The sequence below is a fragment of the Protopterus annectens genome, chromosome 9.part0, assembly GCF_019279795.1.
Source record: "Protopterus annectens isolate FY-2018-M chromosome 9.part0, PAN1.0, whole genome shotgun sequence".
Lineage (NCBI taxonomy): Eukaryota > Metazoa > Chordata > Ceratodontiformes > Protopteridae > Protopterus > Protopterus annectens.
Window position 1 is genome coordinate 914,409,207 of NC_056743.1, and position 17,065 is coordinate 914,426,271.

Genomic DNA, 17,065 nt, shown 5'->3' on the forward strand with positions numbered 1-17,065 from the left:
TTGTTAAATTTCATACAGCTTCATAAAATTTGATCAGAATTCTCTGTGTATAGAAATTACAGATGTATGAGTAACACATCATTATAGCAGATGTTTGAGCAGATCACTGTTGCAGTATTATTCTTTACTATGGGAAATGCTAAAGGTAGACATCTATCCTTCCAGTCTGACATCCATAACTTTTGCAGATGTACTCCAAGAGGTTAGCTCCTCTTCCCCTGTCCCAGACATTTGACCAACGTACAACTTAAGACAAGGAGCTACTTGTACCAATATTTGGTTCATATTTGGAAGAAAAGAATCTAGAAGTACCCCCTGGCTAGTAGCTGTTCTGACTGCCGATTTTCACACTGTAAAGTCTATGTTCAGTTTACTGCACATGGAAACAATCTGACGGGGCTTGTAGGCCTGCAGCATGCAGAAAATGATCACCCAGTATTCTTCCAGATGATCCCAAAATGCAGCTTGAATTAAAAAACTAAAGTTGGAATTGGAGATAAGACACCTATAAGTTAAGGCAGCTGAGAGAATGAAACAGCTTGAAATGTAATGGGAGGGAGAGCACAGAGGGAATAAATGAGAAAAGAAATAGCTTGAAGCCATATAGAAAGAAAGAAAAGAGGCATCAGAAGGAAGCCGCTGAGAGGGAAAGAGCACAACAAAAAAGTGAAAACCATCATGGGAGGGAACTCATGGATTCTTGTCAAGTGCATGTGAATAGTAGGAGTGAAAATTCAGCATAGAAAGTGCTTACTTTCTTAGATGGGAGCGGGAATGACAAGTTGTTGCTTTTGAAATATTGGTAGACCTTATGATAATAGAGCAAGTACTTAGTACATTGTCTGAGGGCATCAGGATCTGGTTGATAGACTGGGAATGCATCGCAGCTGAAGAGACAGACAAAAAGAGTGACCTCAGTTTATCAAAGGGCACAGATGCATAGGAGGGGTTTTCCTATCACTACACATGGCATAAGAAAATCCATGGGAACAGTCTAAATCATCAGAGCAGGTTCATAACAAAGGGGGACTCACCGGTTTCAGTATACACCAAGATCCTGGGGGGGGGGGTAAATGTTTCCATTGTAACCAAATGGCACATGTATAATCCAAACATTCACACGTGCATTATTGGGAACAAAAGCAAGTTAGGTAGCTAACAGAGGTAGCATCATGGTAGTGGTGGGTTGCCTTAAGACTGCAGTTGCTCCACATTACCATAAAGGCCTGATCTCTATCATGACAGGGAGAAAAGAAACTATTGCTAAGAGGGACTGTGAATCAGACATAACTGATATTAAGCCTGCAGTTGTTGAAGGCAAGCATTAGCAAGCACTGCCTGCTTTGACAGGCTGCTCCAGTTGGGGCCTTGAAAGAGAGAGAGAGAGCTTTTTTTGCATGCCACTGGCTTGGTTTCATTTAGACCAAGAAGGGGAGCAAGGAGACAAGCAGGTGGCTATTTTTGGTGATATTTCAGGAGATACCCTGACAGAAAGCGAATTTTATGGTACTGCATCCTGTCTGTATACAGCTGCAAGGAGCCAGATATGGAAACAAGTGGATAGGTAAGGCACTGGAGGGTGGGAGGTTCAGCAGTCACCCTCATCTATAACACGGGTTGGTGAAATGACTATTTTAAGAAAATAGCTGATTAATGGGAACAAGCCTAAATCAAAACAATAGGTGTCAAAAGGTACTGGACTTATTTTGAAGTAGTCTTTTTTCATGGAAAGGGATACTTTTAAGTCTAGATCTGAGCCACAGCTGGCAAAATGCTCTAGAAACTAGGAACTAGGGAGGATCATAAGAACAGAGCTGGGACAGGTACAGCTCTCAGATCATACCTTACAAAATTTGAGGGAGGTTACCAAGAAAGCCTCTGACTTTCAAGGGAAGAGGGAGTCTGTATACTGGAATAAGAGCTTACAGGGTATGAATCCCACACTGCTCCCAGGAGATGTGGCAGAGATTGTGGTTATACGCCTTAAATCATGTACCACTGCCTCAAGTTGCACAACGGACAGGGGATACAGGCCTTAAATCATGAACTACTACCAATAATTAAATGCACAAGGGGTGACTGGCTTAACAGCATAGGGAACATAGAGTTCCAGTTCATTATTCAAAATAAAATATAAAATATGGCATCCTGATTCAGCTTTCTCTGCAATTTAAAGGTTCCCATAGCCAAATGGCAATGCAGAGTGTGAAAAGTAGTAGTTCTGGTTCAATAGTCCTAGTAACTTAGTTTTGTTTTCAAAACAAAACATGACATATTTTTTCTTTTAAACCATGCTGCCTAGAATACTCCAAGATGTTCACCATATTGATTAGTGTTGCAGTAGCCTTAGCTTTATGGGTTATATCCTGATAAGGATATAACAGCCAGCTAGCTTCCAGTGCTGAAGGGCACCTTCCATGTAGCCAAACTGTCAGTCAGCTTGAGGTGAGCTGACTCAAAAGACAGGTTTGGGCACCAAGCCATTTAGAGCTTTCCTGGCACTGAAGAGTGCACTGTTATGAGGCATTCAAGGATCAATGGTCAGTTCAGTTTGTGTTGTTCCTTTGCTGGGTGGATAAGTTCCTTTTAAATTATATGCTTATTAATACTTTACTGCTCAGGAGAGTTATTTTTAAGCTAGGAGTTTGTGTTTTAACTGACTGTCACAAGACTACTGTACTTTAAAACAAGAGAGCACTTTTTTCTGTCAGTTTAAAAGTTGTTTAAAGTAACTGAAAACCATTTTTTATGGCAAAACTGTGTTTGTTTTCCTTTTTGGGACCGGTAAAGTCTTTTAAAGTGCTTTTTATTGTGTTTTTGTATGAAGAAAGTGATTTTTTAAAGACTTATAATTTTTACTGGCTTTTGCCGCTCATTTTTCCCTAGGAAAGAGGCACCATTTCTGGCTTAATCATGGAACAGACTACTGGTATCATGACTTCATCTACCAGCTGCAAAAATAAAAAATGAAACAAACATCCTTTGCCACCACAGCAGGGTAGCAATTTGCCTCAGCCGCAGGTGGCGACTTTGCTGTGGGTATTGTTTGTTCCTCAGACCACTCATCTTTTACTCCTGATCCCTCTGGTGTAGCACCCATAGCCAGTATGGACCGGCGGCTAGCCACATCCTCTGTAGTTGCTGGGGTCCCCTCAGTGAGCAAGGAAGAGCCACCCTTGTTGGTTCTGTGAGAGGGAACATGGAAGACTTCCTTGTTTTGTCTGAATGTTGTGCCCATCCCTCAGGGAGCTGCTGAACACTGTTGGTCCCATTTTCCTGTCAAAAAGAAACAAAAAACTAAACATGTGTCTAATACTCCTCAAATTTCCTTGGATAGGAGTAGTTTACTTGTTTTTTCTCAGGGTTTAATTCGGGCTAGTGATCCTTCTTGTAAGGTAGTTTTCTGGTAAAAGAAAGAGGGTTACCTCTTTTCCTCAAGAGATTCAAGAGTCTGAATCTGGACTAGAAAATGAAGGGATAGATACAGGGTTTTCTCCTCAGATTTCTGTTGGGGGGGGGGCTCTCTTTATCTGAGACTATTTCCAGAATGTACCATTGTTTTCAGTGAGAGAACACTGATGTTTCTCAATCCCTCAGAAAATACTGTGAGCTGGTACAGAAGGAATCCCATGGAGTCCCTCAGAGATCAGACCCTGGACTACTTATTTTTGACATTTACTTGTCTAAAGTCAAGGCCAATGTCAGTGGTCTCTGGCTGACTAAATCTGCAAATGATTACAAATTAGGAGCGGTCACTGAATCGCACACTGACACAAATGTTGTCCAGGAAGGGCTGACACCGACAAACTAGTGTCAGAGCTATGGACTAAAACTAAATGCCAAAAAATGAACAATAATATCCTTTGGGAAGTCGTCCACCCCTGGTAACTGTCCCAACATGCCCCTTAGAGTTGACCCTGTAGTCATGGACTTAGGGACACACATACTCAGTAATCTAACCTTTGACCATCCATGTGAAGCAGAGTTCCTCCCTAACCCAATTCAAGTGTAACTTTGATAACTGGATGGGGAATAGGAAATTCATCCCTGGCTTGGCAGCTATGTCTCTAATGGACACTGGCAATCTGTACATATTTCATTTCCCAGGCCCCTGCTTGTAAATGCTTCATCTCCCAAGCCCCTTCTTACACTTATTAAGGGTACCAGAACTTGTCAGAGATTTGGAATGTATGGCTAGACTTAAAAAGGCCCTTGTGGCCGTTAGCCTAGTAAGCCTAGTAAATACCTATGAATCTATGCAGTAGCCGCTCGCTCCTTCCACCTCCCTTGTTTTTTTTGTTTTTTTTTTTAATGCCAGAGTGTCAACATGTATTTTTTTCTTTTCCTAGCAATGTTCTCTCAGCTGTCAGGATTTGGCACCCAAACCTGACTTTTAGTCAGCTCATCATGTGCTGACTAATGGTTTGGGCATGTAGAAGGTGCCCTGAAGCTTTGGAAGCTGGCAGGCTGTTATATCCTTTGTAGGTTATAACCCTGTATAGCTTAGGCTACTCCAGCAGTGATCATTCCAACATCTACCGTTATGGTAAAGTTATTTACACAACTGTATATTTCTAGTGACACAATTACCAGACACTACAAGTGCTGGTGTTGTTATTGCATTTAAGAGCTGTGTTTCCCACACACAGGATTTCTGATGTAGCAATATCAATTAATGATTCACCATAGGCAGGCATAGAATTCAGGAATTTTTTCAGCAAAATGATATGTTCCATACAAGATCCTTAGTCAAAACAACTCACATTGAAATGTCCAAGTTGAGAGGACATTTCAAAACTGAAAAACTGTACCAATAAAGCTCAGAGCATTAACAGTTATGTGCTATACTGATTCTACCTTGCAAAGCTTAAATATTTTACTACCTCATCCAATAATGGTCACACTATGTACACTATGTACCTATTCTTCCTTCCTTCTAACTGAAAACTTTGCTTCGTTTAATACCGGCTGAAAGAAAACTAGTCTAGATACAACTATGATCAGACAGCAATACTCCTAGAGTAGATTAGCTAGAGTATGAATACAGCTAAATTTCCCAAAGAAGCAGCCAAAAGCAGTGATCTATAGCATTGTATGACTAAATATCATAAATGTATGATATTTTGTTAACAGCACCATCAGGCTCCTTGATGATTGGCACAATAGCTCTATGAAATATTTTTGATGATCACAAAATACTAAAGGGAAGTCTTAGAAACATGTACCTTCCCATCAACAAATTAAAATATGTATCCTGTGACTTAAGCCATGAAAACAGATTTACTAGCATCCTTAATTTGTTCAGAGCTCAGAAAAATACTATGCATCTGATGTGGCAGGCAGCGCTTCTTTAACTGTAGAAAATGGATAGTACGCTTTCTAGATCTTTATTAAGATCTCGTGTATCTGCACAAATAAGAATCTTATCAGGCTTAATAACAGTAATTATGCAGTTAACACATTCACTTGTCTCAGTCTTTTCCCAATTACATATGTTTTCCCCATGCAGTTTTATTGGTGAGTTGGTTCTATCCACAAACATCCTGGAAGTTTCCTTGGAACAAGCACAAATTCAAAAATTGCAGCAGTGCAGGTTTGGTTTGAAGATGATAAATTCCTAGTAAACAAACTAAGCCAGTAAGCAAATCATCATACTCTTTAAGCAAATCACCTCAACATTTTCTAATCCACATGGTAATCCCACTTACTCTGGCAATTATTTTCATCATTCCAAGTTACCAAATTGAATAAGTAAACTAAGTAAACGTTTGAAAGGCAATAATATACAACATTCTTCAAAAGAGGAAGATCTGCATTTCATATCTGATGAATTATACAGACAGCCATATTGCTGCTGCTTTCATCGAAAAGCGATATGTCTTACAAGAGGTATAGTGGTAAGAGAGTTAGAGTTCAGAAACAGAAGACAGGGGTAGTTAAATATGAAGGAGTGTAAAGGAAGTGGGGGGTACAGTAAAGGTAAGAGGATATGGAGGGAGCTGACCAGTGATGGAATTGAAGAGGAGTGATGTGCTAATCTAATGCAGCACATTTACATTGCTTTGACAATGGACTAATTTGTTACACATAACTATTATAAATATGTCTTCTGCTTTAAATACATCTCCTTCCATCTCTTCTTCTCTTCTCCCTCCATTTACCCCCCCTTCTTCCCTCATAGCTAATTTATCCTGTTTAGTGCTACTGTGGAGTCAGCCTAGCCTTGTTTGTCTTTTCGGCTTTTCCCGGTTAGGGGTCGCCACAGCGGAACTCTGGTCCTCTAATGACTGGCAGTCGATTTTTATGGTGCCGAGTTCCCAGCCCGACGCCCAACCTTCAGCAAAGGCACGCCCATTCACGCATGTCTTTTGGAGGCCACTCGACTGCGGGGAGGACACGCAGACTCCACACAGAAGGCACTTCAGCCTAGCGTAGTAAACAATAATCAATAGGTGCACTTCATGCATTCCATTGGGCAATGTAGATTGCTTTTTCAACTAACAGCATGTTTTAGTGATGTGAGAGGAAACTCGAGGTTCTGACAAAAACCCACAGGGACAGAAGGAGGCTCCACAAAAAGGAACCCCAGCCATATCCTCACTAAAGCACCAAAAGATGTGAGACAATAATGATTACTACTGCGCCACTGTGCCATCTGCAGCATATTTATCTAAGTATTACTCATCACAATATTTTTTCTCTCAAAAGCCTTTGTTAGAAATGCCTTAATCATACACATTTTTTGTGTTACAATTTCCCTGCAGAATGCTTCTTTCAAAACCAAACTCTTTCACCCTCATTGTGGTACCACTTTCTAAGACTTATTTTAATAATGGGTTGCTAGCTGTGGCTTAGGTTATTTATACATATTAAGCATATGTGGTATTTCCACATTGTCACAGGCCAAAGCCCACGCTGTCAGCATTTATTTAACATCTTTTTTTTTTCATTTAGCTACAGTGATACCTCCTTCAGTCATCTATGTGTTTCTGTGTCAATGCTTTTTGGTTCTTAAATCCAAAATGTGTGCAATAGCATTGCATGACCTAACTTCACTTCATTTCCTTGCACTGTATTTTTAACCCTTAACAGATTCTCCTCTGTGTCTTGATTCAGCTTATAATCTCCTTAATATATTTGTACTCCTTTCAGCTCTGTTGCATTCAGTGTTGTTTTACTGAACTTTCAGCTACTCTCTCACTTTGAAGATTTTTTCTTTTTTTCTACAATATTCTTCACATGTTGCTGCTCATTATCGTTTCCACTCTCATTAGTAACAACTGAAAAGGCACACTTCCTCTTTTGTTCTCCTACTATGAGCACCACTTCTATAATGCTCATTGTTGAACTTTGCTGTTTAGACTGAAGAGTTTTCCCTGTTTCCCTTGTCAGATGCTAAAATACCTGATTCCGCCCATATGGCTCCTGTAGAAAAGCACCATAGACTCAGCTAGATTTACAATGTCAACAAAATAAATAAATGCATATAAATAAATAACATACAAGGCTATGTCCAGTTGCAACAGATCTGGGTTAAACGTGGATGGATTCAGTGAACTATGCTCTGGTATAGAGTAATATTGCTGTTTAATGGTCATCAGATAAAAAAAAATAAGAAAAGAAGAAAGGAAAGGTGCAGGAAGCAAATCCAATTTTGAAAGACTTTTTTTTTTTAACTTCAGACTACAGTTGTCATCTGAGATCTCTTTTGGCATGGATAACATGCATTACATGCTTTGAGTGTATGAATCAGGAATAAATATAATTTCATTTATAAGACACATGAGGAGTTGTAAACCTTTTCTGTAGTACCCAGGAACCTACAAATTAAGATGTCTTATTCATTCACTCTATATTGTTCACTGGAAAATCAAAAAACACATTTACTTAACTTGTGCACTAACCTGGGATTTCTGACTGGTGCAAATGGCATGGACAAGATAGTTGGATTTTGCCTCATTTCCAAAGAGCAGATCTGAGGGTTTTGTTGCTCACTAGGTTGTGGGGACTGAACTGCAACACTGAAACAAAAAAATAAGAGAGAGCAATTTTCAGTTTTTTTTTTTTTGTGATGAAGTATAGTAGCCAGCCGCACAGCCCTGCTGTGCATGCATCTTATATCTGTTGATCAAGTCTAATTTTACCTTCATAAGACTGTGTATGAAAGTTCTCATGTCTAGCATTGCAGAAATGGGCACGCAAGAATGTTTTCCTACCGTACAAAGAGAGCAAATGTATTGTGAAAAATGCTAGGAAAATAAGGGGGCTAAAAAGTTGTTGGAATGAACAAAAGCAAGATGTACCTAGAAATATGATACTGGTGCCAGACATGACTATCAAGTTTAAGCACAGTGAAACTGTGCAACAGTTGTATGATATGGGAGATTGCCACTTCAGATTGAATTGGGATCACAGTAGTGATATGAGTGTGTGTGTGTGTGTGTGTGTGGGGGGGGGGGGGTACTGGGAAGAGTTATGTTCTTTTACAGTAAAAAGGTATGTAAGTACATAGCAAATTGCATTTCTATATTTTAACTAACATATTTGAAAGAGAGGAGCCTTATACAATAATTAACATTTACATACATGCAAATTATATTCCTCTTTAGACAAGAAATGACATTTCCTTGAATTACCTGTTAGTTTTCCTGATACATGCTGCAGAAGCTAGCTTAGGTAAGAATGCCTTCTATGAAAGCTCATCATAATACTGCCTAACCATACCGAGGCTAAGATTCATGCTGCTCGTATTTTACTTCTCATTAAATGGATTAGTTGGGTGGGCGCATGCGTAAATGGGTGTGCCTTCGTTGAAGGTTGAATGTCGAACTGGCACCTCGGCATTCGTGAAAATCTACTGCCAATCATTAGCGGACCAGAGTTCCGCTGTGGCAACCACTAACCGGGAAAAGCTGAAAGACAACAACATTAAATGGACTAGTCTTTATCTACAGATCCTCTGAACCAAATGTTATACCATTACTTTTCATAAATATTACTTGCCATCATAGTCTATATCTGTGCATTTTAAAGATGTTGTACAGTACTAAGAACTCCACTTTCTAATGGGTATGCACGTCCACATTTCTTTTTATCACCCCATAAGCAGTGTTAGTCAAGTGTGTTGCACTGCTGATCTGTTCAAGAGAGGACAAGGTCTATATCACAAGTGCTGTGTGTAACTGACTGAAGGTAATCATATTATCAGTAGCCTGATAATTCAGTTTCACGGAGAAAATTCTCAAGTTTTTCCCCAGCAAGCTCTACAGCAAACACAACCATCTTATTTACCAAAAGCTTTTACCTCCATTATAGTTCTAAGCTGGGACTCAGTAAATAAAACAAAAACATAAGACTGGATGACTGAGACTTGATGAAGGCAACATTGTAAGTCAGCCAGCAACTGGTGAATTATCTGCTGGTTTACTGTTCTGCCTCATTGAAATACAGATTGACATACAGATCATATAAAATAATAAGGATTAACATGCAGGCTATGGTAATGGTCACAATATATGATTCAAAGCAGTTGGCATCATACCTTTTAACCTCTTAGCAAAAAAAAATAATAAATCTGGAAAAGCCAAAAATAAGGGGCACTTAAGCCTAAAAAAATCAGATTTTATATATTTCTATAATATTTTTTAAAAGTTGGTAGAATAACAGGTTTTGCATTAGCATGCATTTTCTGAAGAATATGAAGTCTGGAGGTCAAATGTCTATCATTATTTGGTGGCTTCAGCCCAAAATTAATTTTTCAAAAAAAAAAAAAAAACATTTAATTAGAAGCAGTCCAAAAATATAAGACAAAAACTGAGATATGATGCAAAATTCTTGAGAGTTGAGCGGTATGGTCGGCACAGTAGATACTGGATGTTATTTCACACCTCTCAGCTTTTTTGGTCAAAAATTCAAGACAAAGCCAAACATAATGTGGTGACTCAGTTCCTAAATCAGGGGCACATTGTAAATGTTATTTTAATTCACAAAAAAAGTTAATAGAATAGGTTTTGTGGGAACAAGCATTTTCTGAACAGTAAGTGTGAAACTGTTAATGATGTTCATCATATTGATCACTGCTGCAGTAACCTCAGCTATCTGGGTTATATCCTGCCAAGGATATAACACCCAGTCAACTACCAAAGCTTCAGGGCACCCCCAACATGCTCAAACTGACAGGCAGCTCGAGCTGAGCTGACTAAAAGAGAAGTTTGGGCACCAAGCCCTTCAAAGCTTTACTACTGCCAAAGAATACACTCATCTGAGGCTTTTGAGAATTGACAGTCAGCTTATGTTGTTCCTTTGATGGGCAGATAACTTCCCTTTTTTTTTGGGGGGGGGGCTTCCAGTTAATACTTTTGTTTATTATTGATACTTTCCTCTTTAGAGAAATTTATTTTAAAGCTAGGGGGTTGTGTTTTAATGGACTGTCACAAGACTGTAAAGTACTTTTAAATAGGAGTGCTCTTTTTTCCTGTCAGTTTTAAAGTTATTCTGATGTTGTTACCTTCATTTGTGCTTCAGCCTATGGGTTTCAGATCCGAACATTGGATCTTATTTGGCCACATACCAAAGCGTCAGGCTCCCACATGTGAGCTCCTCCCCTACTCATAATGCTCGTCTCCTTCAAATCCCTCAGATCTCGTTTGCTGTGCTTTGCTTAGCATCGGGCCCTCCCATGGGCACTGTGACCACAGATTCATCCCAATTCAGGTGGGGAGCATTATCTGGGACAAACAGTCCAAGGCACATGGTTCCCCTAGAGACCAATCTGTACATAAACGTTCTGGAGATGAGAGCTGTGTTTCTTGTTTTGCAAGCCCTTTAGTCCTCTCTTCCAACAGGAACTATTGCTATTGACAGACATGTCAGTGGTCTGGTACATCAACAAGCAAGAAGGAAAGTACATTTTGTACCTACCATAAATGTAGATGTCCGATAGGTATGCAACTGCAGTCCTGACATATGGGTTGTCCTGCCTCAGGCAGCCCTTCGGTCGGCCGGATTCCAAAGTCTGGGTCAGGCGTCGGCTGATGTCGCCCTTTCCCCGACGTCAGAGCTCCTGGGGTATAAAAGCGTCAGCCGACGCCATTTTCTTCAGTGTTTCTTGCCCCAGATGCCAGGTGCCCTCTAAGGAAGGCTAAATTTTGAAAATAGAGAAAAAATTCCAGACAAGTACAACAACATAAAAACAAATACACCATAAAAGATTACCCCAGGTAGCTAAAATGAGGGGTAGAAACCCAAAAGAATACCACAGAGGGGTAGGTGGGAGGGAAAACCTGACTGCAGTAGCATACCTATCGGACATCTACATTTATGGGAGGTACAAAACTGTACTATGTCCTTCAAGGATGCAACTGCAGTCCTGACATATGGGTTGAATACCATAGCCAACCTGGGGGTGGTAGGCACTAAGACAAAGATGGTGTAGCTAAAATGCCCTGCAGGACTGCAGAAGCAAACCCTGCTCTGGATCTGGAATATAAAGGCAGGTTGTAATGTTTGGAAAATGTATACACGGAGCTCCATGTAGCAGCTTCTAAAATGTCCTTTGTTGCCACTCCTCTTAAAAAGGCTGTGGAGGTGGCTGTAGCTCTGGTGGAATGTGGCCTGATGTCAGCTGGCACAGTTTTTCCATGAAAAGAGTAGCAGAATCGAATGCAATTTCCAATCCATTTAGAAATCGTCTGTTTGGAAATTGCTTTTCCCTGCAATCCAGCAGCGTAAGCTACAAAAAGCTGGTCAGATTTTCTGAAAGACTTTGTTCTGTCCAAGTAGTAGCGCAACTGTCTGTGTATGTCCAAGGTGTGCAGAAGTCTCTCTCCTTTATTTTGAGGATTGGGAAAGAAGGTAGGCAGGTGAATAGCTTGATTCAGGGACACCCTAGATACCACCTTTGGCATGAATGACGGATTGGTTCTCAAAGAAACTCTGTCCTGATGAAAAATGAGAAATGGTTGTATTGCCATAAGGGCCTGTAGCTCAGAGACTCTTCTTGCTGAGGTTACTGCCAGAAGGAAAGCTGTCTTCCAAGACAGAAATTGCAACTCTGAAGATGCTGCTGGTTCAAAGGGAGGAAGAGTTAATTTTTCCAGCATGAAGTTGAGGTCCCATGCAGGCACTGGTGGTTTCCTTGGAGGGTTGATGTTCTTTATACCTCTTAGAAACTGTCTTAGCAATGGGTGAGAAAATACAGGCGGATCAGTGTTATATTTGGCAGATATTGCTGAAGCATGTATTTTTATGGAAGAATATGAAAGGCCATTGTGGAGCATTTCAGCCAAATATTCTAGGATCTGTGGAATGCTCATCACTGATGGGTCTTGACCCTTTTTGCTGTTCCAGATAAGAAATCTCTTCCATTTTGCTGAGTATGTTTTTCTAGTGGAAGGTCTGCTCGCCTCCAGGATGATATCTTTTACCCTTTTGGAAAGTGTATCCTGAGGAATAGTCATGGAATATTCCAAGCTGTCAATTCAATGTTTTCAAGCTGGGGTGTAGTCTCCTGTAATTGTGCTGTGTCAGAAGAAGTGGCCATTGAGGAAGGAGCCACGGATTGGTGTGTGTCAAGCTCCGTAGCAGTGGGTACCAGTGTTGTCTTGGCCAGTCTGGAGCTATCAGTATGACTTTCGGTTGCTCTGTCTTGATCTTTAGTAACACCTTGGTCATCAAAGGAAGAAGTGGGAAGGCATATAGTGTTAGAGAGTTCCAACTGAAGGAGAGAGCATCCACCTTCCATGCTTGAGGATGGTATGTCCTTGTGCAAAACTTTTTCACATGGTGATTGAGGTGGGAGGCAGAAAGATCTATGTCCGGCCTTCCCCATGCTTGAGTTATTTGTAAGAAAATGTCTGGATGCAACATCCATTCGTGTGGATCCATGATGTTTCTGCTTAGGCTGTCCGCCAGAACATTGTCCTTCCCTGGTACAAACTGGGATTGTAGCTCTATTTTCAATTGTAGGGAAATATCCCAGAGATTCATTGCCAGTCTGCAAAGAGGGTAGGAATGGGTACCTCCTTGCTTGTTTATGTACCACATAACTGTGGTATTGTCTGTCTTTATTAGTAGATGGCCCTGATGCATGAACTTTTCGAAGGCCTTGATTGCATGTATCACTGCCAGCATTTCTTTTTGGTTGATGTGCAGGTGCTTTTCTTTTTGTGTCCATTGTCCTTGAATGCATCTGCCCTCCATGTGCGCCCCCCATCCATGGTCTGAGGCGTCTGTTGTTATGGTTTGACTTGTATGAGGCTTGCTGAAAGGCAGACCTTTGTTTATCTGGCTTGCTTGAGCCCACCACAGAAATTCCTTTTGAAGGCATGGAATGAGTGGGATCAATGCTTCCAGGCTGTGGCTGTGTTGAGACCATAGACTTTTTAGATACCATTGTAGTTTCCTCATATGCAGCCTTGCGTGTGGAATCAGAAGAATGCAAGATGCCATGAAACCCAGGGCCTGCAGGATTTTCCTTGCAGTCATCTGGGTGTATGTTGCCAATTTTCTGAAGTATTCTGGTAATTGTTTTTGTTTTTCTTTTGTCAGAAACGCCATCTGGGTGTTTGTGTCCAGTGTGGCACCCAGGAAAGGTATTTGTTGGGATGGTGCAAGACTTGATTTCTGAATATTGACTGTGTATCCCAAGGCCTGCAGTAGGTGAATGACATAGTCCAAGTTTTTTAACAAGGCTTGTTGGCTGTCCGCTTGTATAAGGCAGTCGTCCAGGTAAGGGTATATTTGTATCCCGTGAAGTCTGCAATGTGCAATTACTGATGCCAGGCATTTCGTGAACACTCTGGGCGCAGTCGATAAGCCAAAGGGCAATGCTGAGAATTGATAATGCTCTGAGCCTGCAAGAAATCTGAGGTATCTTCTGCAACTTTGTCTGATTGGGACATGCAGGTATGCCTCCTTGAGGTCCAGAGTTACCAGCCAAGACCCCTTGCCCAGCATGGGAAGGAGTTGCTGTAAAGTCAGCATTTTGAATTTTGGCACAATAAGGTAAGTATTCAGTGCGGACAAGTCCAGAATGGGTCTCCATTGGTTTTCTTTTCTTGGAACAAGGAACAGTCTTGAATAAAATCCTTGGCCTTGTTCTGCAGAAGGAACCTTTTCTATTGCTCTTATTTGAAGTAGGTTTGTTATTTGTTTGAGTGCCTCTGCCCTTTGATTTGGTGGCAGGTTTGGCCTGCCATGTCTTGTTGGTAGTGTATGAAAATGGAATCTGTATCCTTTGTCTATTATGTCCAGTATCCATTTGTCCTTTGTAATATTGTGCCAATTTTGTGAGAATAAAGATAATTTTCCGCCCAAAGGTGCTTCTAATTGAGCCCTGGATGGCGGAGTCAAAGTCAAGTCATTGAGATTGCCCCTGCGGAGCAGTGGAAGGTCCTGCCCCACCTCTCTGGTTCGGAGGCTACCATTGACGTCCTCTGTAGGAGCCTCGAGTTTGCCCTCTACCTCTGCCACGTCTGTTTTTGCCTCTTTGAAATTTGTCTGTGTCTGGAAAGGACCAGTGCTTCGAAGGCCAATTCCTGCTGAATCTTGGAGGCTGTACCTGGAGGAAATCTTTGACTGTTTGCACTGATTTTGCCTTTCCTCTATTATCTTTAAAACCTCTTGTGCAGTAGCACCAAATAGCTTATGTTTCTCTAGTGGTGCGTCCAAAAGCTTAATTTTCACATGGTCTGGCAATGTTTGTTCCTTTAACCAAGCATGTCTGCGTATGACCGCACCTGTCATTGCTGCTCTATATGAAGCTTCCAATGCATCATATCCACACTGAAGGAAATGGTTGCCAACCTGCTGAGTATTATGAACCAATTCCTGTAACCCCTTTCTATCTAATGGTTCAGGGGAAGCCAATTTCTTTTGCAAGTCATCCAACATGTAATCCTGATACTGAATCATATGAAATTGACAATTTAATGCTCGCATAGAAAGGGTGGAAGATGTATATACTTTCTTGCCCCACCTTTCTAAAGCCCTAGAATCTCTTTCCGAAGGAAGTGGATTCTTAGCAGTAGTGGAGGAAACCCCTTTAGGCCCCTGAGAAATAGTTTCAGGGTCAGCAGTATGGCCCTTGTACAGAAATTGATGTGTGTCTGGGACCCTGTAGTACCTGTCTGGCTTGACAGGAGCATGGGAGGGAGTCAGGAAACACTAGATTCTAAGTACACATCATCTAAAACATTTAAAACTGGAGGAATAGCTAAGGGTCTATGCTGAGGTAGCTTTAAAAATTCCCTTAACCTTTTCCTAGAATCTGAGTATTCTTGGCCTTGCCATTTGAAGTGTTCCCTCATGGAATGAAGCGTTTCCCCAAAGGAAAACTCCTCAGGAGGAAAAGCAGAGGGAATGGATTCCTCCGCATCAGAATCCTCGTAGGCCGGGAAGGCCTCCTCCTGGTAGTCTGAATGTGCAGAATCACCTGAGGCCTCATCGGAGGACTGGGGATCTACCTGCTCAACCCTAGGCCTCTTGACAGAAGGCGGCTGAGAGCCTCTATCTGGATGTGGCTGAGAACCCCTAATTAAAGAAATAAGGTCCTCAGCTAAACTTAAAATTTGAGAACCAGAAGTGGATCCCAGAGAAACAGATCTTGGAGGGAGAGACTTAGCCTGTTTGGCAGCCTTAGCACGTGTGTAGGCCTTAATGGACATAGACACTGGAGGCCTGGCAGCCCCGCGTGCTGGAGTAGTCTTATCCACTGAAATGGTGTTAGAAATATCCTGGGCTACGGTCTCAGAGGGGAGAACAGAAACCAGCACCGAGCTGGCCTCCGGTACCGAAGTAACCGCTGGGGCGGTGTCGTCAGTCTGTAGCGGTTGTGAAACCGGCTCAGAAGAGACCGAGACACTCGCGGTAGGCCTAAGCATGGTGTCGGCTGAGACTGCGGACTGCGGGTGTCGGTCCTTATCCTTCCATTTTTTAGGTAAATGTGCTGTCGGAAGTTCCGACGGCATGATATAACAGAAATCTTCCCCAAAATAATCCTGTGCAAACTCTGTCCGATGCCTAAGAGTGCGTTTATTGAAAGAAGCACAAGCTGTACAGGCCGAGACGTTGTGTTCTGGGCCTAGGCAGGGTAAGCAGTAAGAGTGGAAATCCTTATGAGGTATTTGTTTCCCACAAGTCAAACAATTATTAACTTTTACAGTTTTATCTGACATCGGCTGAGGCAAGAAAAGGTCCCCAATGGGGTACTTAGCTTTTTTGAAGACTTCAGTAGCTGAAAACACAGGAGCTCGTCGACCGGCACTTGCGAACTGCTTCTGCTTCGGGCGCCACACGGCAAGAAAGACTGAAGAAGATGGCGTCGGCTGACGCTTTTATACCCCAGGCGCTCTGACGTCGGGCAAAGGGCGACATCAGCCGACGCCGGACCCAGATTTTGGAATCCGGCCGACCGAAGGGCTGCCTGAGGTAGGACAACCCATATGTCAGGACTGCAGTTGCATCCTTGAAAGACATCTAGGTCTTACTCCTTGTGTCGAGAAGCCATGAGGTTGTGGCAATGGGCGGTGTCTTCCAACCACTTTCTCATAGCAACACACAGTCCGGGGAAGCCGAACATCTTGGCGGACAGGCTCAGCAGGGCCGTTCTGATTCCTCACAAGTGGTCTGTAAATCCTTCAATGGCAAATATGATCTTCCAGAGATGGGGTCAACCTTGCTGCATTCTTTTTTGCCTCCCTCCAACACCAAGTGCAGCTAGTTCTTTGCCCTGATCCCTCCTCAAGAGACAGTCACCGAGAGATGCTGCAATCCATACTTGCCCCCAGTCTGTTCTATGCCTATCCCATCTTCTGCTCATTCCCAAATTTCTGCAAAAAGCTCAGAGGATGAAGTGCGAAGTGATCCTTATTGCCCCCTTTTGGCCCTGACACATCTGGTTCCCCTTCCTTTGGTCTCATCTAGTTTGCTCACCTTGGACTCGGGACACCACTTCAGATCTTCTGTCCCATCCCTCTGGACAGTCCCATCCAGAACTTCTGAACCTGAAACTAACCGCCTAGTTACTCCACTTCCAATGATGGCTAGAATACCAGGGCTTTCTTCC

The 17,065-nt window shown here is 42.0% G+C and overlaps 1 protein-coding gene across 2 annotated transcripts in view; it reads right to left on the reverse strand.

Annotated features, from left to right (window-relative positions):
* STAT6 (signal transducer and activator of transcription 6) overlaps positions 1 to 17,065 on the reverse strand; it is a 2,965,055-nt gene that overhangs the window by 327,674 nt on the left and 2,620,316 nt on the right. For both annotated transcript variants that reach the window (XM_044083659.1, XM_044083658.1), the window contains exon 19: positions 7,905 to 8,021. In XM_044083659.1, coding sequence (XP_043939594.1) covers positions 7,905 to 8,021 — 117 coding nt within the window. The remainder of the gene's footprint in view (positions 1 to 7,904; positions 8,022 to 17,065) is intronic.